The sequence below is a fragment of the Pelodiscus sinensis genome, chromosome 3, assembly GCF_052426305.1.
Source record: "Pelodiscus sinensis isolate ZL-2025 chromosome 3, ASM5242630v1, whole genome shotgun sequence".
NCBI classification, from domain to species: Eukaryota; Metazoa; Chordata; order Testudines; family Trionychidae; genus Pelodiscus; species Pelodiscus sinensis.
Window position 1 is genome coordinate 431,960 of NC_143054.1, and position 24,601 is coordinate 456,560.

General features: G+C 48.2%; 1 protein-coding gene across 2 annotated transcripts in view; it reads left to right on the forward strand.

The window, feature by feature from the left end:
* Positions 1-24,601, forward strand: part of NRBP1 (nuclear receptor binding protein 1) — a 78,075-nt gene that overhangs the window by 11,744 nt on the left and 41,730 nt on the right. For both annotated transcript variants that reach the window (XM_075916280.2, XM_075916281.2), the window contains exons 3-7: positions 10,214-10,336; positions 10,815-10,916; positions 10,997-11,086; positions 11,856-11,896; positions 16,234-16,328. In XM_075916280.2, the coding sequence (XP_075772395.1) occupies positions 10,214-10,336; positions 10,815-10,916; positions 10,997-11,086; positions 11,856-11,896; positions 16,234-16,328 (451 nt within the window). The remainder of the gene's footprint in view (positions 1-10,213; positions 10,337-10,814; positions 10,917-10,996; positions 11,087-11,855; positions 11,897-16,233; positions 16,329-24,601) is intronic.

A 24,601-nucleotide genomic window follows, 5' to 3' on the forward strand; every position in this document is an offset into this window, starting at 1 on the left:
TTGGGGCAACCACATGTGTATGAAATATTCAAGATGTGGACGTACCATGGTTTTGTATAGAGGCAATAAGATATTCTCTGTCTTATTCTCTATCCCCTTTTTAATGATTCCTAACATACTATTTGCTTTTTTGACTGCTGCTGCACACTGAGTGGATGTTTTTAGAGAACTATCCACAATGATTCCAAAATCTCTCTTGAGTAGTTGTAGTGAAATTAGTCCCCATCAAATTGTATGTATAGTTGGGATGATTTTTTCCAGTATGCTTATTTTACGTTTATCAGCATTCAATTTCATTTGCCATTTTGTTGCCCAATCACTTAATTTGGTGAGATCTTGTTGAAGCTCTTCACAGTCTGCTTTGGTCTTAACTACCTTGAGCAGTTTGGTATCTGCAAATTTTGCCACCACACTGTTTGCTCTCTTTCTCCAGATCATTTATAAATAAATTGAATAGGATTGGTCTTAGGACAGACCCTTCGGGGGACCCTAGTAGTTACTTCTCTCCACTTGGAAAACTGACCATTTATTCCTACCCTTTGTTTCCTGTCTTTTAACCAGTTATCAGTCCACGAAAGGTCCTTCCCTCTTATCCAGTGAAAGTTAGCAGGCTGCAGCAGCTTTCTAGTAAGTGTGCCAGCGAGGCGGCTGAGGGCCGGTTTTGGCAGCTTGGCTGGTCAGATCCGGTCACTCTTGCCCACCCCTGCTCTAAGGGATATGTCTGTCTGAATTGTATACATCTCTGTACGTTTTGTCTTTCTCCCAGACCTTAACTTAAAAATTCCTCTGTGGTATTTTAATTTGACATACAAGCAGTCTGGGTCTATTTAGGTTTAAGTGGAACCCGTCATGCCTGTACAGGCTCCTCTTTTCCCAGTAAGTCCCCCAGTTCCTAATAAATCTAACCCCCTCCTTCCTGCACCCCTGTCTCATCCACGCCTCGAGACCCTGCAGGCTTTGCAGGCGGAACTGGTAGCATTTAAGCGTGTGCTCTTGTGGTGAACTAGACTTCAGTCACTTATCTATAGCTGTCTAAATTTGGCCTCACAAACTCCTCTCCAGCTTTTCTCTATTGCTGTATCAGAGGCAGCACCATGGGGCGGCAGGCGGGAGCCGTTTTTTAAATTTGCTTCCTGCATGGATGAGCTCCTGCCTGCCACCCTGAGCTGCTACCTCTGTATCAGATAGCTCCCCTGTGTGCTCTTCATTTGAAACTCAGACCCGCCACTCTGTGTTTTAAATGGGGAGACCGTTGTGGGAGGGGAGCAGGAGTTTGTTGCAGTTAACCCGGACCGCTAACCGATAAGCAATAGTGTATTGGCTAAATCAGGGATTGTCAACCTCTTTTCAAACCAAAGAACCAAACTGTATCAAAATTCAGAACAAGTGGTCAGCAAAGAGCTGTATAAGAATACCCACTTGCATGACTGAAAATATACAATGTATATTATTGATAATTGACATGATCGGGGCTTGACAAGCTAGTCAATCTACTCACCCGGGGCGAGTAGATTTTAAGTCGGCACGGCTCCGCAGTGCAATCAGCGAATGCGCAGAGAGGTCTGCTCATGCGCAGCATGCCAAACCACGTGGTTGGCGAGCAGGGCTCACTGCTGTTTGTCAAGCCCTGGACATGATTAATAATAGCCCAAATGAAACATTGTACTCACAGACTTTATTTAACAAGACATCTGTTGCTGCGTCTTTTTGTACATTTCTTTGAAGTTTACATCATAACTGGTCAAATCCAGCTTTGTGCAATGCATTCAGGTTATCTTCTGTCAATCTTGTGACAAAGGGCTGGTGATGCGGGGGTGCAGGAGTCTGGTTTGGGGTATACAAGGGGTTCAGGGCAGGAGATTGCTGTGTATGATGGATTGAGGGCAGAAGGGTGGGGGGTGTGGGGGTGCAGGAGTGTTATGGCAGGGACTGGGAATGTGTGGGTGCATGAGTTTGGGGATGTGGGAGGGTTGGTGTGTGGGGGCGTGCAGGAATGTTATAATGCTGCAGCCAGATGAGGGCTGACCCCCAATTGGGGGCTTGTTGTCCAGGGTTCATTTTTAAATCAAGCAAAATATTATGTCCAACACACAAGATTTCAGTGTTGTGTTTGTTTATGGCAGGGTGGGGAACCTTTATTGGGTTGGGGGCTAGTGACCCACAGAACAGTCAGTTGGGGGCTACACAAGTGAGAAGAAAAAAAAATCCCCAACGCTCACTGATGTAACCCCCCCAACTGAAACACCTCACTCTTCTGATGCTCTTGCCCCATAGTGGGGGAAAGGGTGTGGAGGACCTAGGTTCAAGGCTTCAGGCCAGGTTTACTCCTGTGGGATTCCAGGGTTAGTGGATTTTGTGCCACTTCCAGGCTTTGGGTTGGGGCCAAAAATGAGGCATTAAGTGTGCGGGACAGGGCTGCCAGTGAATGGGATAGGGATAGGAATAGGGTTGCCAGATGGTTTCAGAAAAAATACCGAACAACAACACAAACATGCCAGGAAAAAGTTTGTTGGAGGGGGAGAAGCACCCTGAGAATTAAACAAAAAAACCGACCAAACAAACCCCACCGTGACTCCTTTAAAAACCTTGTGGTGAGGCTTTTTGGCCCTAATAGGCTGCCGGCAGCCGCCCACCATCTTGCCTCCCTGTGCTAGGTCAGACAGCTCCCCTGCGGAACCCAGTAAGCACTAGAGTTGCTAGGCTGCCTCCGTATTGCGCCGGAGAGCCTGGGATTTTTGCCTCCTGGCCAGGAAAAAATCAGAAAGTACCAGACATTTTAGGTGTCCGGTATTTTCTGTTTTTTTTTCTGGACAGGAGGTGAAAATAACGGACTGTCTGGTTCAATATCAGACACCTGGCAACCCTAGATGGGAGTGCAGGATCTGGGTGGGTGGTGGATTTTAAGAGGGGATGAGAGTGCAAGGTCTGGGCTGGGGGCAGAGGTTGCCTGGTAGGGGGGATTTTGGCCAGGAAGTAGAGGACAGGGGGTGCCTGGTCAGGAGGAAGAGGGAATTTTGGCCAGGGAGCAGAGGACAGGGTGTGTCTGGCCAGATGGCAGGGGAGATTTTGGCCAGTGGGCTGGGGGCAGGCTGTCTGGCAGAGGGTATGAGTGGTGGAGGGGTCTGGGCATGAGGAGGTGGGGGGCACTTGTTTTCGCATGGAAACTACAGACCAGTTAATTTAACTTCTGTGCCAGGAAAAATAATGGAGCAGGTAATTAAGGAAACCATCTGCAAACACCTGAAAGATAATAAAGTGATAGGTAACAGCCAGTATGGATTTGTAAAGAACAACTCCTGTCAAACCAATCTGATAGCTTTCTTTGATAGGATAAAGAGTCTTGTGGATAAGGGAGAAGTGGTGGATATGGAATACCTAGACTTTAGTAACAAAGACTCCAACTATCTTACCCATTACAAAGATAGCTTCCCCAATTATCACCTCCAATACTATTAGCTCACAGACATCTCCCCTTCCCCACCTCTAATATCATTAACTCACTAGCATTCACCTTCCTTCCCCCCCCCCCCCCATCCCCCTTCTGTTCTGTAATGTGATTTGTCCTTTTCATGTGTGTTCATTTTTTTAAAATTGTATCCTTTGGTATATATGGTTGTGACTATTTTCTTCCATTATTTGATCTGAGGAAGTGGGTCTGGCCCACGAAAGCTCATCATCTAATAAACCATCTTGTTAGTCTTTAAAGTGCTACATAGTCCTGTATTTTGTTTCAGCTACACCAGACTAACACGGCTACATTTCTATCACTAGACTTTAGTAAGGCATTTGATAGGGTCTTGCATGACCTTATCAATAAACTAGGCAAATACAGTAGATGGAGCTACTCTAAGATGGGTGCATAACTGGCTGGATAACACTTCTCAGGGTATGTCTACACTACAGCGTTATTTTGAAATAGCTTATTTCGAAATAACACGTCTACACACAAAATGCATTTCGAAATAGCTTTTTGCTATTTCGAAATAGCACATCCACACTGAGTGGACGCTGAATCGCATTTAAGGCCATCCGGAACCAGGTCCAGCAGGGCATCAAGTCAGGAGCTACTTTGTGTGGATGGTGCCTGAGGCTATCTGAGGCCTGATCTTAAAGGGACCCACCCCCCAGACAACTAGTTCTCAGGTTTCCCTGCTTGCTTGCCTACCTCGATGAGGGACAGCAAAGCAGTTTGTCTCTGCGTGCCCCTCACTCGGGACACCACAGCACTCTGCAACATGGAGCCAGAGCTGCGACGCGTTGCTGCGAGCCTGGCTGTACTGTCTGTAGGCTTCCATCCGGGAGGTCCATTGGGGGACTGTCAGTATCCAGGAGACCCTATGGGAGAGTTTCTACCCTGAGGAGCACTAAGAGCCTCCCTGGTCTGCCCCACTGGGGGCTTGTGCCTCATTCCTCCCTCACGTCCTTCCACTTATTTCCCCCCCACACGCCACCATTCCTGATGTAAAATAAAATACTCATATTTTCATGAACACAAACTCTCTTTATTTAACAAAACTGGTGGGGGGGGGAATGAAAGTCTGGTGCGACTGGGAAAGGAGGCAGGAGAGGAGAAGAGAGAGGGTGGGAGAGGGTAGGGGGAAACCTGGGAGTAAGGGGGAGCGGAAACTCAGGGTTTGGGGGGGGGGTCTCGCTGAAGCAACTTGATTTTCATGCAAACCTGCTCCTGGGTTCACATATGGCCTTCGGTGGCCAGGCTGGCAGCTATCCTGCCATAGACGGCCACGTTCCTCCATCTAATGCTGAGATCATGGATGTTGGGGGCATCCCTCCCAAACCTGAATAAGGTCCATGATCTCCATTCTTGGCCAGGAAGGCACTCTCCTGGCAAACAGCTCCTGGGGAGTGGTGGAGGGCTGGCTACCTGTGGCTTGCTGTCTCATGTTTTGGGGCCACTAGGTCGGGGCAGTGACTGCTGGCTCTGGGCTGGTAGGCTTGGAGCTGGCCCAGGCACTGTGGCCAGAGTCAACGCCTTTAAGGGCTCCGGGGAGGTGGGAGGGAGAGGAGTGTTCTTGATTGAGGCTGGAGTGGCCATCAGGGCACCCTGGGAAAGCTGGAGGCCTCCTATTTCGAAATAAGTGTCTACACAGCACTTATTTTGAAATAGCTATTTAGAATTTGGCATTACTCCTCTTAGAATGAGGTTTACCAAATTCGAAATAAGCGCTCTGCTATTTCAAATTAATTTCGAAATAGCGGTTTGGCTGTGTAGACGCTAGTAAAGTTATTTCGAAATAACGGTTGTTATTTCAAAAAAACTTTGCTGTGTAGACATACCCTTAGAGTAGTTATTAATGGTTCATAATCCTGCTGGAAGGGTGTAACAAGTGGAGTTCCTCAGGGGTCTGTTCTGGGACTGGTTCTGTTCAATATCTTCATCCACAATTTAGATGATGGCATAGAGTGTACAATTAAGTAATTATTCTGTACACATGCAGAATGGGAAGCTGAAACAAAACAGGACTATGTAGCACTTTAAAGACTAACAAGATGGTTATTAGAATGGGAAGCGACTGTCTAGGAAGGAGTACTGCAGAAAGTACTATAGAGAACTTTCTGGGTGTCTGGCTGATGAGTCTTGCCCCCATGCTCAGGGTTTAGCTGATCGCCATATTTGGGGTTGGGAAGGAATTTTCCTCCAGGGTAGATTGGCAGAGGCCCTGGAGGTTTTTCGCCTTCCTCTGTAGCATGGGGTAAAGATCACAGCTAGAGGATTCTCTGCATGTTGGGGTCTTCAAAGTATTTGAAGGCTTCAATATCTGAGATATAGGTGAGAGGATTATTCTAGGAGGGGTGGGTGAGATTTTGTGGCCTGCACTGTGCAGGGGGTCAGACTAGATGATCACAATGGTCCCTTCTGACCTTAAAGTCTATGAGAAAGGGATCTAGGGTCATTAGTGGACCACAAGAATGAGTCAACAGTGTGATCCTGTTGCAAAAATAGCAAACCTGATTCTGTGATGCATTAGCAGGAGTGTTGTGAACAAGACATGAAGTCACTCTTCCACTCTAATCTGCGCTGATTAGGCCTCAATTGGAGAATTGTCTAGTTCTGGGCACCACATTTCAAGAAAGATGTGGATTAATTGGAGAAGGTCCAGAGAAGAGCAACAAGAATGATGAAAGGTCTAGAGAACATGAGCTATAAGGGAAGACTGAAAGAATTGGGCTTGTTTAGTTTAGAAAAGAGAAGACTGAAAGGGGACATGATAGTGGTTTTCAAGTACCTAAAAGAGGGAGACAAGTTGTTCTCCTTGGCCTCTGATGACAGGACAAGAAGCAATGGGCTTAAACTGCAGCAAGAGAGATTTAGTTTGGACATCAGGAAAAACTTCCTAACTGTCAGGGTGGTGAAACTCTGGAATAAATAGCCTAAGGAGGTTGTTGAATCTCCATCACTGGAGATATTTAAGAGCAGATTAGATAGACATCTATTAGGGATGGTCTAGACCAGTGTTTGTCAACCAGTGGTATGCGTACTCTTGGGGGTACTTGAGAGAAGTCTGGGAGGTACAGCAACACAACTGAAATTGAAACAAAAATTCAAGTTTTACCATGCTTTATTATTTTTATACTTTTTACACCCAAAAATTTCATTGCCCAACCAGCTATGATTAAGTTGTTTAAACAAATTAGTTGCAATGGTAGAAAAAAATGATCTGAAAACTGTAGGTACTGGGATAGTGATAGAGATGTTAGTCTGGGGTAGTTGAAGCAAAATGCAGGACAATGTAGCACTTTAAAGACTAACAAGATGGTTTATTAGATGATGAGCTTTCGTGGGCCAGACCCACTTCCTCAGATCAAATAGTCAGTACTGTACTGTAGGTACTGGGGATACTTAACTTTTTGTTGTTGTTGAAGAAGAGTACTTTCTAAAAATAAAAGGTTGAGAAACACTGGTCTAGACGGTGCTTGGTCCTGCTGTGAGGGCAGTGGACTGGACTTGATGACCTCTTGAGTGCCCTTCCAGTTCTACTGTGCTATGATTCTATGGTTGTAAGTGTATTAAGACATTGCAGCCATTTATAAAGTATCTGTGCTCATCTTCCTCACTTGATATCTAAATTGGCCCTGTCCCAAAGTGCTTCCAATCTCCGATGCATTTGAACAGTGTTTAATACAACAGGACGTAAGCCTGATTGGAGCCTCTGGGTTTGTGCGGTACACTGCGAAGAGGGGAAGCCTCCCAAAACACACTAATGAGTCTGAGTTTGGATCAGTTGACTTGGGTTCTTGGAGCACAGGACTTGGAGTTATAAAACTGCAGTTTTGAGGCTTTGGCTGGTGCACTGAGCCCTTCCCATCTTGCAATTTTATAATTCTGTGAGCCCAAGTCAGCTGACTTGAGCCAGCTGTTTATATAGTGGAGGCCTTTTACTGCAGAGTAGACCTAGTGAGTGCTTTATAGTATCAAGATTTTGTATGTCAGTAAAGCATTACTAGTCATAGTAGAAGATGGTCTAGAAATTACAGGTGCTGATGTAAGGTAATGGGATGATCAAGTCATTGGGATGTTGAAATAAGAGAAATAGAGGTGTAGCACTGCAAGAGATCTCAGAGATAGAGTCCAAGCTAGGAATGTAAAACCCCATTAAATCCGTTAACTAGTTAAATGTTCTGCTAGCCAGACTCCACTTCCACACATACTGCTGACTCATGTTTAGCTTGTGGTCTGCTATGACCCCTAGATCTTTTCTCTTTCCTAGATAGTCATTTCCCATTCTGTATGCGTGAAACTGATTGTTCCTTCCTAAGGGGAGCACTTTGCATTTGTCCTTATTAAACTTCATCCTGTTTACTCAGACCATTTCTCTAGTTTGTCCAGATCATTTTGAATTATGACCCTCTCCTCCAAATCAGTTGCAACCCCTCCCAGCTACATATCATCTGCAAACTTAGTAAACATACTCTCTATGCCAGTGGTCCCCAACCTTTCAAGGTTGCCGGGCGCCAGGGGGCGGGGCCGTTTGCCTGCCGGGCGCCAGGGGGCGGGGCCGTTTGCGCCCTGGGGGCAGCTCCCCCCCATAGCCGCATGCCCGGGGGCGGCCCCCCCCATAGCTGCATGCCCAGGTCCGGCGCTCCCCCCGCCCAGCGCCGCGCGCTCGGGGCCGGCGCTCCCCCCGCCCAGCGCCGCGCGCTCGGGGCCGGCGCTCCCCCCGCCCAGCGCCGCGCGCTCGGGGCCGGCGCTCCCCCCGCCCAGCGCCGCGCGCTCGGGGCCGGCGCTCCCCCCGCCCAGCGCCGCGCGCCAGGGGCCAGGCCAGCCCCGAGCACGTGGCGGGCGCATGGAAATGCCCCCGCAGGCGCCATGGCGCCCGCGGGCACTGTGTTGGGGACCACGGCTCTATGCCAATATCTAAATCATTGATAAAGAAATTGAACCGAACCCGTCCCAAAACTGACCCCTGCGGAATCCCACTTGTTATGGCCTTCCAGCATAGAATCATAGAATAATAGGACTGGAAGGGACCTCAAGAGGTCATCGAGTCCAGCCTCCCGCCCTCAAGGCAGGACCAAGCTCCGTATACACCATCCCTGACAGATGTCTATCTAACCTGTTCTTAAATATCTCCAGAGAGGGAGATTCCACCACCTCCCTTGGCAATTTATTCCAATATTTGACCACCCTGACAGTTAGGAATTTTTTCCTAATGTCCAATCTAAACCTCCCCTGCTGCACTTTAAGCCCATTACTCCTTGTCCTGTCCTCAGAAACCAAGAGGAACAAATTTTCTCCTTCCTCCTTGTGACACCCTTTTAGATATTTGAAAACCCCTATCATGTCCCCCCTTAATCTTCTTTTTTCCAAACTAAACAAGCCCAGTTCATGAAGCCTGGCTTCATAGGTCATGTTCTCTAGAACTTTAATCATTCTTGTCGCTCTTCTCTGTACCCTTTCCAATTTCTCCACATCTTTCTTGAAATGTGGCGCCCAGAACTGGACACAGTACTCCAGCTGAGGCCTAACTAGTGCAGAGTAGAGTGGCAGAATGACTTCACGAGTTTTGCTTACAACACACCTGTTGATACAACCTAGAATCATATTTGCTTTTTTTGCAACAGCATCACACTGTTGACTCATTCAACTTGTGGTCCACTATGACCCCTAGATCCCTTTCCGCCATGCTCCTTCCTAGACAGTCGCTTCCCATCTTGTATGTATGGAACTGATTGTTTCTTCCTAAGTGGAGAACTTTGCATTTCTCTTTATTAAATCTCATCCTTTTTACCTCTGACCATTTCTCTAACTTGCTAAGGTAATTTTGAATTATGTCCGTATCCTCCAAAGAAGTTGCAACCCCACCCAGTTTGGTATCATCTGCAAACTTAATAAGCGTACTCTCTATCCCAATATCTACATCATTGATGAAGATATTGAATAGTACGGGTCCCAAAACAGACCCTTGCGGAACTCCACTTGTTATCCCTTATAGAAGCCACATCTAAGTTGTATTTCCCCAGTTAATTGATTTTAGGGATGTTGAATATCGGTTAATTGAATAGTTGATTAACCTCATGAATTTTTATTGGTTAGTCATCTATTCTCTAGTCCCAGGGAATGAGGCCGGCAGTCAGTGCACTACATCCTCACTCCTGAGGAGCCCCCAGCCGCTCCGTGCTGCTGCTGCCTCTATCGGAGGCAGCAGTATGGGGTGCCAGGTGGGAGCTGGTCCATGAAGGGAGCCAGTTTAAAAACCAGCTCCCCTTGTGGACTGGCTGCCTGTCATCCTGAGCTGCTGCCTAGTGTAGGGTGGCAGCAGCCCCTGACTGGGGGAAAGCGGGGCTTGTCTCCCAGACCCTGCAAGAGATGGAACTGAGCTGGGCTGCCTGCCCACCTGGCTCTTCATACACTTTAAATGCAGAGCCACAGCAGGGATAGGTCCCGGACCTGGCACAAGCCAGAATTGAGTTGGGCTGGTGGTCAGCCTGCTTAACAAATTTACTGGCAAAGGGAAGCGGGGAAGGAAATGCGACTAGTCTATAGCATTAGCCTATAAGCTTTTGCTTATCAGTTAATCCGTTAATCGACTACACTATTAAATCCAAAATAGATATAAAGATCATGCAAGACCATATCAAATGCTTTACTGAGATGTGGTTGAAACTCCTAAATGGAAGGAAGCTGTAGATGAGTGATTGGTGGTAGTGTTTTTCCTGCCTTACACTTCACATCTATCCCCACCTTTCTCTCCAGGTGAATCAGCGCAATGTCCCAGGGATCGATAGTGCCTACCTGGCCATGGATACAGAGGAGGGTGTGGAAGTTGTTTGGAACGAGGTTCAGTTTTCTGAGCGTAAGAACTTTAAGCTTCAGGAGGTAAGAGTGGAGGCTGTCCTGCAGCTTGTGCCGAGAATATGGCTAGACCGTGGTGGCTGAGTATAGTCACATAGCGCAGAGTTACAAACTCAGCTGATCTGACAGGAGCACTGAATTGCTCTGTTCTCCAATTGCATGTGCAGGCGTCTGGGCATGATTGGAACTACACTCTCTTGTGCTCCCAGTGCAGAAAGTATGACAGGCTGGGTCTGTCAGGCTCTTCTCATTAGCTGAGGAACACAGTTTGAATCTGTCAGTATCAGTGGCCAAATACTCCCCTAACTGTGGCTGGAGATGAAGTTATGCATGTGTATCTCACATCAGGGTCAGATGCTGCTGGAGTCAAGTACACCATGGGTAGTGCGTAGCGTTGGAATGTCTGGCACCTCAGACATAGGAGAAGAGGAGGTTGGAGAATGAATAGGGATGTTTCCAGGCTTAAAATGGTAATGTAGCTCTGCTTTTCTGGGTGTCCCAGGAGAAGGTTAAAGCGGTCTTTGACAACCTGATCCAGCTGGAACACCTGAATATTGTGAAATTCCATAAGTACTGGGCTGATGTAAAGGAGAACAAGGCCAGGGTAAGTAGTGTGAGAAGCTCTTCTTACTTGCTACTTCCCCTCTACCCTGCAGTGGCTAAAATCTCATCTTGTCCCTGCAGGTAATCTTCATCACTGAGTACATGTCCTCAGGGAGCTTGAAACAGTTCTTGAAGAAGACAAAGAAGAACCACAAGACAATGAATGAAAAGGTAATCTCTCCTCCTGCATGTGAGCCCTATTTTGATTGGGCCCTTTCCCTCAGAAGAGCTGAGCCCCTTGCTGCAGATTGCACTGTCCCTGCCTGAGGTAGAAGTTCCATTCAGCTACCATTCCTGGGAAAGTCAGCTAGCATAACCAGGGGTAGCTCTCCAGGAAAGTACCCAGCAGTTGGATGTAACTCTGCAGAGAGGGTGTGAGTTTTGGGAGGGCACAGATTGTGCCCACTTCTCTTCCACTCAGGGACATGTAAGAGGGGCTCTGCAGTCATCCTAGAGGACAGAAAGGAGGAGGGGGATTTCTTGGTCACTACGTGAATGTGGGAAGTTAGGTTGAGCATGGGAGTGAGTTCCCATGGTTACTGTTCACCAGTAGAGCTGGAATGGGATGGAGCTTAGGTCAGGTCTACACTGGGGGAGAAATTTTATTGAAGCTCTGCAATTCCAGCTACGAGAATTGCATAGCTGGAGTTGACATACATCGAATTTCTGTGGCAGTCCCACTGTGGGAGGTCGACGGGAGACTTCCCTTACTCTTCGTGACCCTGTGGAGTACAGGGGCCCGTGGATGCGCCCTCAACATTTAGTGGGTCCTTACTAGACCCATTAAATTGAACCCCAGAAGATCAATCTGAAGCCACAGTCTTCCTGTAAGTGTAGACAAGGCCTTAACATAACCTAGGCTGCAGCAGGAGATGAGCTGAATGGGCAGCAATTAGTCCTGCTTGCTGATTGTGACTTGTACTTTGCCTTGTGTTTGTAGGCCTGGAAGCGCTGGTGCACCCAGATCCTTTCTGCTCTCAGGTAGGTGAAATAGGAAGATGCCCTTTGTATGAATGTCCAGCTGTGCAGAGTTTGGGTGCCTGAGCCAGTCGGCCTGATTGGCTGTGTGATAGAAGAATGCCTAATTAGGCAGATGCAGTCTAGACAAAAGTCTTACCAGTAGACTTGGTTTCAAATAGGATCACCTCCCCCTCCCTCTTGTGCTGACAATCCTCCCCCTCCCAAGGACCAGAAGCACCTTCAGACTGGTCCTACAGGCAGCTGGGGGCTCTGTTCTGGTGAGCCTCAGGTGACTTTGAAAGTTGTATATTCATTCACCACATCACCAGCAAGTTACAGAACTGGAGTGGAATATTCAGCTGGGCGAAGAGGAAGCCCTCTTTCACCCTAGCCTTGTCCCCGTGTGTGTGTGGGGGTCACTACCATTTTAACAAGCACAGATATCCAGAAATAGTTGGGGAGCCGGGGAGCCCCTCAGGTGCAGGGTGGATATAATCTCTACTTCTGGCTCCGTAAAGAGTCTGCTCGAAGGGCTGGGGAATAAAACCTTCTCTCTACTGAGAGAGAGAGAGAGAGAGAGAGAGAGAGGCAAATAATGAAGACTGACTTTGTAAAGTTGAAGGTGCATGTCCTGACTGGATGCAAGAATTTGATGGAGTGTGTCCCCAGCAGGGTGACTACAGTTGACTTAGCTACCCCAGTGTATGGCTCTCAATCCCACTGTTCCTGCTGCCCTTTTCATTCTGGGTTAGGCTCCCAGTGCCCTCTGGGACCAGCACAGTGCAGCGGATGGTTCTGGGTCCCATAATGCACACCTCTCCTTCCTCCCTCCTGCTTGAAAGCACCAGCAAACAGTCTTTTTGCCCTCTTTTTTTTCCCCTGGTTATCCTGCAGATGCCATAGCAAGGTAAGCATGGAACCCAGCCTGGAACCTGCTCAGCAGCAAAGTACTATGGCAATGAAACCATCTTGCACCTTATGCTACATTATGTCCAGGGCCTGCCAGAATGAGGAAGAATTTCGGGAGGCCATTGAACATTACTCTTAAGCTGAGCGAGTGACAAATGCTGCCGGCATTCAGTTCTATTCCTGCAGTGGAGCGCTGGCTCTGGTGCAGGGAGATGAGCACAGACTGGTGGGATCGCTTAGTTATGCAGCTGTGGGATGGTCAGCAGTGGCTGCAAAACTTAGGCATGCGTAAAGCTACTTCTATGTAAGTTTGTGAATGGCTTTCCCCACCCTGACGCCCAGCAGTACTGGAGTGAGACCCGTTCTGACAGTGGAGAAATGTGGCAGTAGCCCTGTGGAAGCTTGCAATGCCAACTATCTACCATCCAGTTGGGAATCCATTCAGAGTAGGGAAATCTTCAGTGGGGTGGTTGTGATCCAGGTAGCAAGGCAGTTAATACCTTGCTGCTACAAAGGGTAGTGTCATTGAAGGCTTTGCTGCGATGGAGTTCTTAACTGTGGAGTGAGAGATGGAACGCACATCCTTATCTTGGCACCCAACCACCTTGCGAAGGAGTACATAAACTGCAAGGGGCACTTCTCGATGGTGCGTGGGGCCATCTCACCGACATCAACATGGGATGGTTGGGAAAGGTTCATGATGCGTGCATGTTTAGGAACGCCTGTCTCTTAAGGAAGTTGCAAGCTGACGCTGAAACTTTCTTCCCAGACTGGAAAATTACCTTCGGCAGTGTTGAAATATCAATAGTGATTCTCAGAGGCCCAACCTACTCCTTGCTTCCGTGGCCCATGAAGTTGAGGACCCCAGTAAGGAGCAGTTCTACAGGCTGAGCAAGTGCAGAAATGTGGTAGAATGTGCTTTTAGATATTTAAAGGGAAGGTTTTGTAGTTTGACTAGGTTAGATCTCAGCAAAAGCAACATTCCCATTGTTGTGGTGGCCTGCTATGTGATCATGATATCTGTAAAAGTAAGGGGAAAGTTTTATGCCAGGGTGGATGGCTGAAGCCCAGTACTTAGCCAGACACCAGGGCTATAAGGAGAGTACAGCGAGGGGCACTAGAAATCAGAGGGGTTTGAAAAACAGCTTTGTGAATGGCCAGTGAGATGAGTCGTGCATGTTGCTCTTAACGAGATGCATTCTGCATTAAGTGTCTTTGCCAGTAAACCTCCCACCTCCCTTCAGCACAAGCAATAAACATGGTGGTTGAGAGAGCATGCGTTTTTACTTAAGGAAGCAGGGACAGAAAAAGAGCCCAAGGCAGGAGCTTTGGGGGTGAGGGGAAGAGAAGGGAAAGTGGCGTATTACAGTCACAGGTGTGAGAAGAACAGCCTTTTGCTCCTGGATGCATCCCTGGGGGTTCATGTAAGGATGCTCATGACTTCCCAACTTCCCTGTGCACCTCTTCCTCCACATGCTAGATCCTTTGGGGGGGAGGAAGCTATGGAACTTGGGAATGTGGGTCTCCAGGGGCTGGTGGGGTGCCTTGCATATAGCTGTCCTGGAGGTCCTCCATTGTACATCACCTCCACCATGACTGTCAAGACTCCCTCCTAGGTCTTCACTCTGTCCTGTCTTCATGCTCTGCTCCTGCAGCAGCGTATTCCTCCACGTGTTTAAGCGCTCACTGTCTAAGTAGGCATTTGCTCCTTGAACATGTTTTCCCTAGTATGTTTTCACCTTCAGATTTGTGCTAGCCAGACAGCTGCGTGCTTGCTGCTGCACCCTCTAACAAAAAGTGAAAGGCAGACATTACTTCCTGCCTCTCAGGGTGGTTAAACACTGGAATAAGTTGCCTAGAGAGCTTGTGGAATCTCCATCCCTGGAGATATTTAAGAGCAGGTTTGACAGACACCTGTCAGGCATGGGCTAGATGGAGCTTGGTCCTCCCATGATGGCAGGGGACTGGACTTGATGACGTTTTGAGGTCCCTTCCAGTTCTAGCATCCTAGGAGTCCCACTCCGGTGCCAGACATAATAACAAGCTGTTCCAGAGAGCCCCTGCTGTGTAGGCAGAGTGGCTGCCACAGATCGCACTCGGTTGCCTTAACCCACTTGTAACGTGATAAAAGCTTGTCAGAAATGCCCTCCCCGCCATCAGGGCCTGGCAGTGAGACGTCCTGGAAGGACAGGATTGTCTCTCAAATTATAAAAAGGGTCCTAGCTGTCGGTGAGATTGGACGCTCCGCTTGCCTGCTGCCTGTTCTCCGCCTACTCTACCTCGTCCACGCTGTCCTCCACGCTGCTGCCTGAGGAGTGTCTTGGGGGGAATCCACAGGCTGGCTTTGGAAACTGGTCTGGTCCAACCCTAGAATCCCATACAAGTCATAGAAGCAGCGTGTTTGTGGCGATGATCCTGATTGTCTGTTTGCCTCCTTGTTTTCTACTAAGCCTTCCTGAGCGCCTTTATTTTCACGTGACACTGCCGGGCATCCCCGGCGTATCCTTTCTACACCATGCTCTCCGCGATCTTGGCATAGATATCAGCATTTCTTTTGCTGCTTCATACTTCTGCCTGAACAGACTCCTCTCCCCACATCGCAATCTCCTGCACGCTCCATGCTGGGGCTTGTTTGCGACCCTCGGAATTCGTGGTCAGGTGTGCTGCCTGCTGTGAGATCTGCTTGCCATGCTGGCCATACAGGAAATGAAATGAAGATTTTCCCAGAGCTTTTCCTGTTCACCTGGACAGCAGCAGAGTTGAAAGTCCTGGCCAGAGCGGACAGCAGGGCACTGTGGGGCACCTCCTGGAGGCCAAGAATATTGACTTTTACAGTGCTGCATCTGCACTACCCTAAAGTTGACCATTACTCACAAGCAGGAGTACCAAAATCAACTTTAATGGGATGGGCTTTGTAGTGTAGACTCATTGTACAGAAAATCAACGTAATGTGGCTAAGTTGGACCTAAACTCCCAGTGTAGACCAGGCCTGAGACCTGTGTGAACTGTGAGTGTGTTAGTGTGCTCTCTGGAACAAAGGCTAGGCCTAATGTCTGTATGGTACTGTGTACTTCTTGGTTTGCAGTAAATAAGATCCGAATGGTGTCCCTTTTGAGGCGGACTCTGCTGTCAGACTGTGGCTTGCCTCAGTATACTGTCTGAATGTCTTTGAAACCCCTGTGGACAGTTTTCTATGCATGAGAAATTGGGATGAATAATCCTTCCCTTCCCCATTCTGGGCTTTTGGGGTCTCTTTTTTGCATCTCTTAGCAGGAGCTCAATGTTTTGTTTTCTCTGTCTCCTATCCCAAAGACTGTCCACACCCAGTTCCTGAATTGTAATGCCCTGGTATTGTAAATATTCTTGGCATGTTTTGTAAGGAGGAGGAGGAGCTGTGGTTTTCCCCTTCCCAAAACAATCTTCACCAATATTTTGTTCTAAATTTCCAGCTACCTCCACTCTTGTGATCCCCCGATCATCCACGGTAACCTGACCTGTGACACCATCTTCATTCAGCACAATGGACTGATCAAGATTGGGTCAGGTAAGACGCTTCAGAGATGACCACAACAGCAAATCCGTTAATGTGGTCAATCAGCAGTGGGTGCTTGGTTCCCGAGTTTCTGTAAAGCCACGGGTAGGGATATCTGGGGTATGACACTTCCAGTCAGACGGGGAGAGGGCTGGGGGGGGGGGTCTACCCTACCTCTTCTCTTCTGGGGGCACTGAGGTGCTCGGTGGCACAAACTGCTTTCCTTTTGTCAGTTAGGTCTGGGTTTGGTTTGTGTCCCCGGTGGGAGGGACTGAAACCAAAACTGGCATTGGAAATTCGCTGAGTCTCATCTGTGAGCAGTGTCTTCAGGTGCTTAAACCACTCCTCAATCAGACCTTCCACAGGGACTACTCGTGCCTCTGCCTATTCACACTTAGTCATCCACAGTGCTATTGATTTTTGGGAACTGCCCAGAGAATTGTTCACTAAGGCCACATGAGTGCTCTCTTGGGGGCACCATCTGTTGAGAGCCCGTTATGGAAGGATTCTGTGACCCGCACTCCCATGGCTAGCTGCTTGCAGTGGGCCACAGTTCATCTCAGTGATGACATTGACCTGTGCCTCCTTCATCAGTGTTCAGACCTCATGCCTCACCGCGCACACCAACCTAGAGTCGCTCCATCTGGTCTGGGCCACAGGACCTTGTGTGATGCAAAGTCACTTGAACTAACCTTGGATCATGAAGGGCCTGTCTGAACTTGAGTGTGTACTAGACACTAGGAAAGGACTAGGTCTAATGTCTATGCAGTACTGGCTGCCTTCGTGGTTCCTAGTAAATAAGATCAGAATCGTGTTCCTTTGGGGTGGACTCTTCAATTGCTGAAATATGAATGTCGGCAGTTGGAGAGACTTTTCTTGGGGCAATGAAGAGCTGTATGCCTGCTCTCTGCCACCATCTCATTTGTGTTGCTCTTCTCAACGCCACTAGGACTTGTAGCCAAGGTGGGCTCTCTGCCATCCTGGCATGCCATCCTCCAGCTGACAGTTCTGCTGTCTTTGAGCATTCCATCATGCCTAGTGGATCTAGCCAAATGCCTAGCAGATGTATTGAGGCTGACTAGAGACTTGTACCAGTTTGGTGCTGCCAGTGTTTATGGATTTGCCACTGGAACCAGTTGGTTTTACCTGCTGCCTGAAGAGAATGTGCAAACGTGATCATGCCTGCAGTTCTTGTGGCTGATCCTCCTTCCCTGTGCTCCAAGGAGACACTGGTGTCCTCATCTCAAATGTATGCCATGTGTGGTATCTGTATGTCTTCTAACTTCGAACACAAAACTCTGGTTCCTCAGGGATCCATACAGCAGGTGTCTGGCTCAAAGCATGCATGGGAGGGAAAATCCTCTGCAGGTGTGATATCCCTTAGGGATCCAGCAGAGGAATGTCACCTCCACGCTGGTGGCTCACGCTTTGCAGTGAGCCCTAAAGCCAGAGTTGGGGAATCTTAGGGCTCTGGGCTTACTCCAGTCTTCTGATAAGATTAACGTTTAGGGTCACTTCCCAGGATTCTCCCCTTGGTGGCAAACCACTTGCAACCACTCCTCCCCCCAAATCATTTCCCCAGGGTCTGCCCATACTACAGAAAGGATTGGACCCCCGAAAGGAGACTTGACTGGGGCTGTGAACCTTCCGTTCTTCGTTTGTTAGGTAAGAATCGTACACAGCTGCAGTCTTTCTGACAGAGCGCTTCATTCAGAGAAGGGGTTGACTCTTGATTTTGGAGTCTTCAGTACTCCTCGTATGCCTTCCTGGAGACGTATGGCTTGCTGGACTCTCCCAAGAGGCACTATGCAGGGGCTGCCTTAAAGGAGGTCACTATGGGCCTTTGAGTGCCACCTCTGCCTAGTCTTGCTGCCTGCTTGCCTTTGCCTGGGTTCTGGTTCTTGAGCGGGCCTTGAAGGAATTGAGGCAGTTGGAGTCCTTCAGCCTTTCTAAGAGCCATGAGGGGAGAAGGTACACAAGTGGTCTAACAGGTTGTGCTTCCTAAAAGATCTCCTCCCAGCACTGGGGAGGGTGTATCCCGTAAGCGTGAATATGCAGAGGCCACACTTAGAATTAGTTACTAGTAGGCAGCCACTCCCTGCTTGCGGCTAGATTGTGCTGGCTGGGACCTTTTTCCTTTTCCCATAGTACAGAAGACAGATTGGAAGCATTTATTTTAAGTAAAGGAGATAAGCATTAAAATGGGGCTATGGTGATGAAAGTTCCCACTTTGTGGTCGCTCTAATCCCTGCTTGCCCTCGAGTCAGAGCTGCTCACTCAGCAGGGCCCGTGCGGCTGTAGAGGAGGGAGATGGAGTCCATGCTGAATAGTGAAGTGCATTATCTGTGTTCTCTCTGACTCTGGGAACCAGCCAAACAGCGTGACGCTCGCATCGTAGGGAGTTACAGGACTGTAGAATTCTTCAGGCTATAAGCATGGAGCCTGTGTTGCCATTTGTCACTTTTCAGAGGTTAGCCAAACTCGGAGAACCCTTGCTGTCCTGGGTGTAACTGGAAGGAGCCGGTTCTGACAGAGTGGGCAGAGGTTGGCAATGCTCAGAAAAGCAGCAGTCATGCCATCTGTATGCCCAGTTCTGTTCCTCACTGCACTGCTGTTAGAGTAGCAGGGCATGGAACTGAAAGCAGGTTCATTTCTCTTTGGGCTGGAGCAATGGGTGATGCTGGCACCCGGAGTAGTGAAGCAGGAGGATGAGGAAAGCTGCCACGTTGCCCTGTGTAAAGGAAGAACACGCAGCCCCCACTGGGTTGGAAGTGTTAAAGATGGATGGTGCTTTGGGGGCAGCTGACTCTCTTAAATAATAGAACACTTGCATAGCAATTGGGTGCTGCAGCCTCAGGAGCTTGGCACTGGCTCTGCCATGCTCCCTCTCGCTATTTGGAGTTTGGGATGGCACGTGCAGTGGCAGGACAGGTGCCGCTCTACATCCCATCTTGGAGCATGACCGTCCCTTTTCTCCACCCATTCTTCCTGGGCATCCCAGTGGGTGTGGAGACTCGCAAGAGGAGTCCCATCAGGAATCCACCTGGGGGTACCCATGTCTCAAACTGGTGGTTGGAGGGTGTGGGTGAGAGAGAAGCAGCTAACCAGGAAGTAGAGCTGTGGGTGTAGGTAGGGTGTGTGGGACAGGGGTTGGGATGGACAAAGAGTGTGGTATAGTAATAGGTGGAGTGCAAAGGCCACCCAAGACTGGGGCCACAGTCCATCTGTTCCTGAAACCACGTGGCCATTTTCTGTGAGTGTGGGGGAAGTCATCAAGGCAGAGGGAGTAAGGGGTCGGGGCAGACTATACCCGGAGCAAGGGAGAAACCTGCACCTTTCTCCCTGTCAGAAGGCATGTTTTGAGCTACTCTGTGTAATTTGTGTGTTCAGTTAGTCCCCTAGAAATAAAAGCTGCCTGCTTCCCTGTGCATTTCACCAGGTGATGTTACATGTTGCTGTCAGGAGTGTACTGCATTAGGGTAGCAGTTGCCTTTTCTCTAGCATTGGAACTGTGATTGTAGCCTCTCAGAGGATGCAGGGAGCTTTCTTTGGAAAATGCAGCTTGCTTCCAGAGGGTTCAGTGCCCTTCAGATCCTTTGGGTGGATGGGGAGAGAAAGGAACCATGATGGTGGGGAGGGAGGGATGCTGTTTAGCAGGATGGAGGTTTTAGGGAGCTGCAAGGTTGGCCCTAAGGGGCTGCCAGGCATGGACAGAAGAATGTGATGTGAAGTGGAGTTCCAGTGTGGAGTATGGCCGAGGGCTTCTCTCTAGGTTCACAGACCAGGCTTCTTAGGAATCGCTTTTTGGGTATTAGCAGAGGCCTGAGCCCTGCCAGCTTCTCTTATGGAGGAGTTCTGCATCATTAGGAAGTGTTTGCCCTGGTTGAGCAGTGCCTTGAATAGGGCAGCTTTTAAATGCACAGCAGAGCTGCAAGTCCTTAAACTGAAGCCTTGGTCTGGTGATGAATTCTGGGAGATCCCTAGGTGGAAACGAATCAGGTGGTGTAGTGTGCTCCTTCCAAGTGTGAAGAGCCATTTCTCCGGTGGCTGGGTGTGGGTGGCTTTGGAACATGTTGGTTTCAAGAGTTGTAGGGGCAGCTTTGTGGGTGTCACAAATATATTCATAGCAGGTGCCTTAGACCATTCACCAATTGCCACAAGCACCTTTTTGCCCCCTAAGTGTGCTTGGGTTAGATGCATCCAGCGTGGCTTTGTGTAACTTGGGGAACATGGGACTTGCCCTGAAGTTTGTGTTCATCCAGACAGCAAAACCAATTGAGTGCCTAGGCGCATGGTGTGGGTGTGGCTGCTAAAATCCATGTAGTGTAATAAGCTGCCCCTATCTGCCCATTGAGCGGGGATATGGGCTGGTCACTGAATTCTAGTGACTGACTGACTGTGGGAATTCCAGAGCCCTGACTAGAATGCCCTGGTTGGTGGAAGAGGCCCCTCTCCCTTGCCCCTTGACAGTTCTTGGTGTGTGACGCCATCGTGCTCCTGTTGGAGTCAGCAGGTTGGAGGGTTGTTGAAAGGGTGGCCAGCCTCTTCCTTTTGTCCCTGTTTTGCCGTGGATCTACCCAGCTGTCTGTATTGATGTAAAGTGCTTGCTGTTTCATCAACTCATCGACTTCTATCTTGTTTTACTTCCCGCTTACGGGCTGCTCTGTTACCGACAGTCTTTCATAGGATTTTTGCTAATGGTGAGCAAACTTCTCCGCTCCTGTGATGTGACTGTGTCACTATATATATATAATGCACATTATATATATAAAATATGATAACTTATCTATATGGTGTTCCCTTGCTATAAGGCTGGTGTATAAAACTGTCCAGCGTAGGCCCCCTTGCCAGCAATAGCCCCGTTCTGTGCTGGGAGAGAACCTATTCCTTGTGCTCCCAGTCAAAGCCTTACAGAGAGGGACACTGCCTTGTGTGAAGTCTTCTCAGTGTTAGTTCCGTCCCTTCTCCTTGTTCTTAGACTGCACTAGTCTGTGGCCCCATTGCATGCCAGCTCCTGCATGTCAAGCGAGATAAATGCATTATTCTGACTGCTCAAAGCCAAGCTCTCCATGTACATCAGGCTCTTGTCTCCTGCTGCTGCTGCTACTTTGTGGGGCTTGGCTGAGGGCTGAACTTAGAACAGATTTTGCTTCTTGCTCGGACACCCTGCCGCTTGCTTGTAGCTTTGTTACCCCTGTAGACATTTTGTTTTCAATCTGAATTTTTCAATGAAATGTTTTCTGCCCCGGTCACTAGACAGATCTTCCACTCGAGTGAACCCGTGGCTGTGAAATGAAGCCCGTCTCTCCCTTGCCAGGCCTTTGCCTTCCAGTGAGCTCACCCAAGCTCATGTGTTTCGGGGCAGGGAGTTGGCTGAAGCTTGAGTAGAGCAATGGTAGAGGCCGCTGGGTTGTGTCCTTGGTTTGCTCAGTTCATACCCATGTTGGGCTTGACTTGAGGAACCAAACGAGAAGTCTATGCTTAGTGATCGTGTCCCAACGTCTGTCAAATAGGAATGATATGGGGCAATGCTCCACGTTCCCCAAACCCTAGTTGCCACCCCCCAAGGACTTGTCAGAAGACACGCGGTGGGTTCCCCATGTCTGAGGATTAATGGTGATGTTTTGGAGAGTCACGTGTCTTAACAGTAGAACAGATCTAATTTTTCTCTGGAAAAAGGAGGTGGCAGCACATTGTGCTGAGAATCTGGTTCTGCAGGGTCAAGTGAGTGGAAAAATCCCCCTCCCCAGCAAGCTGCTCTGGAGTGGGAAGGCAAAGGCGGGACCTAGGAAGTGAAGTCTCATAAGCATTAAGGATGTGAAAGTATAACCGTGTACATGGTTAACCGATGAGCCTGGGCTCTTCGCTTCACGTCCATGGTTACATGCAGGCTCCTGAGGAATCTCCTGCTACCCCCCCCCCCCCCCCCCGCCCTGACTGCTGCTTCTGATAAAGGCGGTATTGAGCTGGCTTAAAAGCCAGCTCCCCACACACACTGGCTCTCAGGTAGCTGACTGCCACCCTGCGTGTAGCTGCTGAAATTTTCAATGGCTACTTGATTACTTAATTAAATGCATTTTAACATCCCTAATATCATTCTGTGGTGCTGCAGTGGGGACATATGTTGGGACAAAATGCAGTCTGTTGGGAGCAGCTTCAGTGCTATTACCCAGAAAATCTTTCTGTGCTGGGCACTAATAGGCCACCTAGTGGCTGCGGGGCTTGGAGCCTTCTGGAAGCTACTGGTAATACTTCCTAGTTATTACACCATCCTGCCTGTAAACAAACCAAGAACTCAACTAATAACATAAGGCAATGCCTCTGGGAAATGCTCTGCCAGATACCCATTGGTCTTGGAGACACCTGCAGAGGGGAAAAAACTCCTGGGATCTCAGATTTGCTGCGGAACAGTGAGACCTTCCTCGAACCTCGGGCTTTCTCAGCCAGCCTCTTGAGAGTTAGACTAAAAGACTAGAATGAGTTTTACAGCATCATCCCTTCATGCTTTGACTTGCCAGAGCCAGGAATTAGGCTCCTCAGTCACTTGGCTGCGCTCAAATGTAAGCTAGCCATGCAGCTGTTCTTCATGCATCTAGGGGTTAGAATTGGTCAGATATAAAAATGACAATCTGGCAGATGGTGCATGTAGCATTTGTCACTTCATAGTGTAAATATTCAGTATTGCAGGAGCTGAGACAGCAATTACTTGGGTATCTTGGACTCTTGAGCATTAAGGGGAGAAAGTCATTCTCTATCTTCTTTGCCTGAAGCTGCAATGAGTTGGATGTAAACACTGAAATGTTCTGTCAACTGTTGGAAATATTATCACCCAAATGACTTAATGTGGATGCTGACTGCTGTACAGAGGCTCAAAGTCTGTGGCATCTTTGGCATGGTAGTCTGCATGTAGTGGAAGACAGACAATCCCTGCATTCTGGGAAAGGCCTAGAAACTAATTGTAGAGACTGCATAAATTAAATACCCTGTTTTGACTCATTATTCCTCAAAATAGCACCCTGAAATCCGTATATTAACTGCTGCCTGAGTGGCGTCCTGCCTACATGCAACATAAATCCCTTGATCCTAATGGTAATGCATGTTATACAGTAGAATTTGGGAAGTGTTGACAGGATATGTGTCTTGTGGAGAGATGTTATCACCAGAATCCTTTTTCATGAATACCTTGTTGGAGGTGATGCTGCTGTGTTGACTTAAATCACTCCAACTTTGTACACTCAACACCAACATTAACACCCACACAATAGTTTGCAGGTTCTGTAACTACATGTTGCATAAATTGTAGTTAAACTTACTCAGACTAATAGATTTTTCTTTAAGACCAGAGGAGAGAAATAAATCATCTGGTCTGTCCTTTTGTATATTAAATCACAGAACTTCATCGTGTTGCCCCTGTATGGAGCCCAAGGACTTGCTTGACATCTTCCAGAAAAGTGTGTCTCATTCATTCGATGTGTGTCTCACGTATTTATTGCACACTATCCCAACCCTGAACTGAATACATGTTTTTTCAATGGTATTCTTTAATAGAATCTTAGTGTTTTACCAAGTTTAATCAATCAATTCTTCACAGCACCCCAGTGAAGTGGTATTATCCTCATTTTACATGTGAGGGTCTCAGGCACAATTAAAGCCAAAATTGTCAATGCTAGCTAACTTTGGGTGCTCAGTTTTTAGAAGTGATGGGCCTGAGTTATCAGATGAAGCATTTCATTAGACTTTATATGTTCAGAGGAGAGCTCCCAATGTCTTCAGTTGCAACTGTGAGCATTAAGCACATCTGTACGTCTAGTACCCAGAAAATGGGGGCCACAGTCACAGCTGTGAAAAGCTTGTGTGAGGTTTGTCTAGTTTCATGTAGTTTCTCTGCTTGGCAGAGGCAGGGTTAGAATCCAGTGTTCAGTTGCTTTGACTGGATGACTGTCTTTTCTCTTTCTGCAACCCCCGTCTGTCAGTACGCATCTTGTAATTCCTACAAATAACAAGGCACTGGTCCTATAGGCAACAGCCTTATTCACTGCACATCCCTGAGTATTTCCCAGAGCAGGTCTGTCCAGTGTGTGTGGTTTGGTGGTTGCAGATGAGAAGAATGCCGTCAGATCATTAAAGACATAATGCATGCACACAAAGGAGATGCATTTGAGTTGCACAAGCAACTTTATATTGGCATTTACTGATTTCCTAACATTCAAGTTAGAGGGGTTCTTTTAAAACAAGCAACCCCTTAAATTGAAAAAAAAAACCAAAAAAAACAAAAACAAATCCCA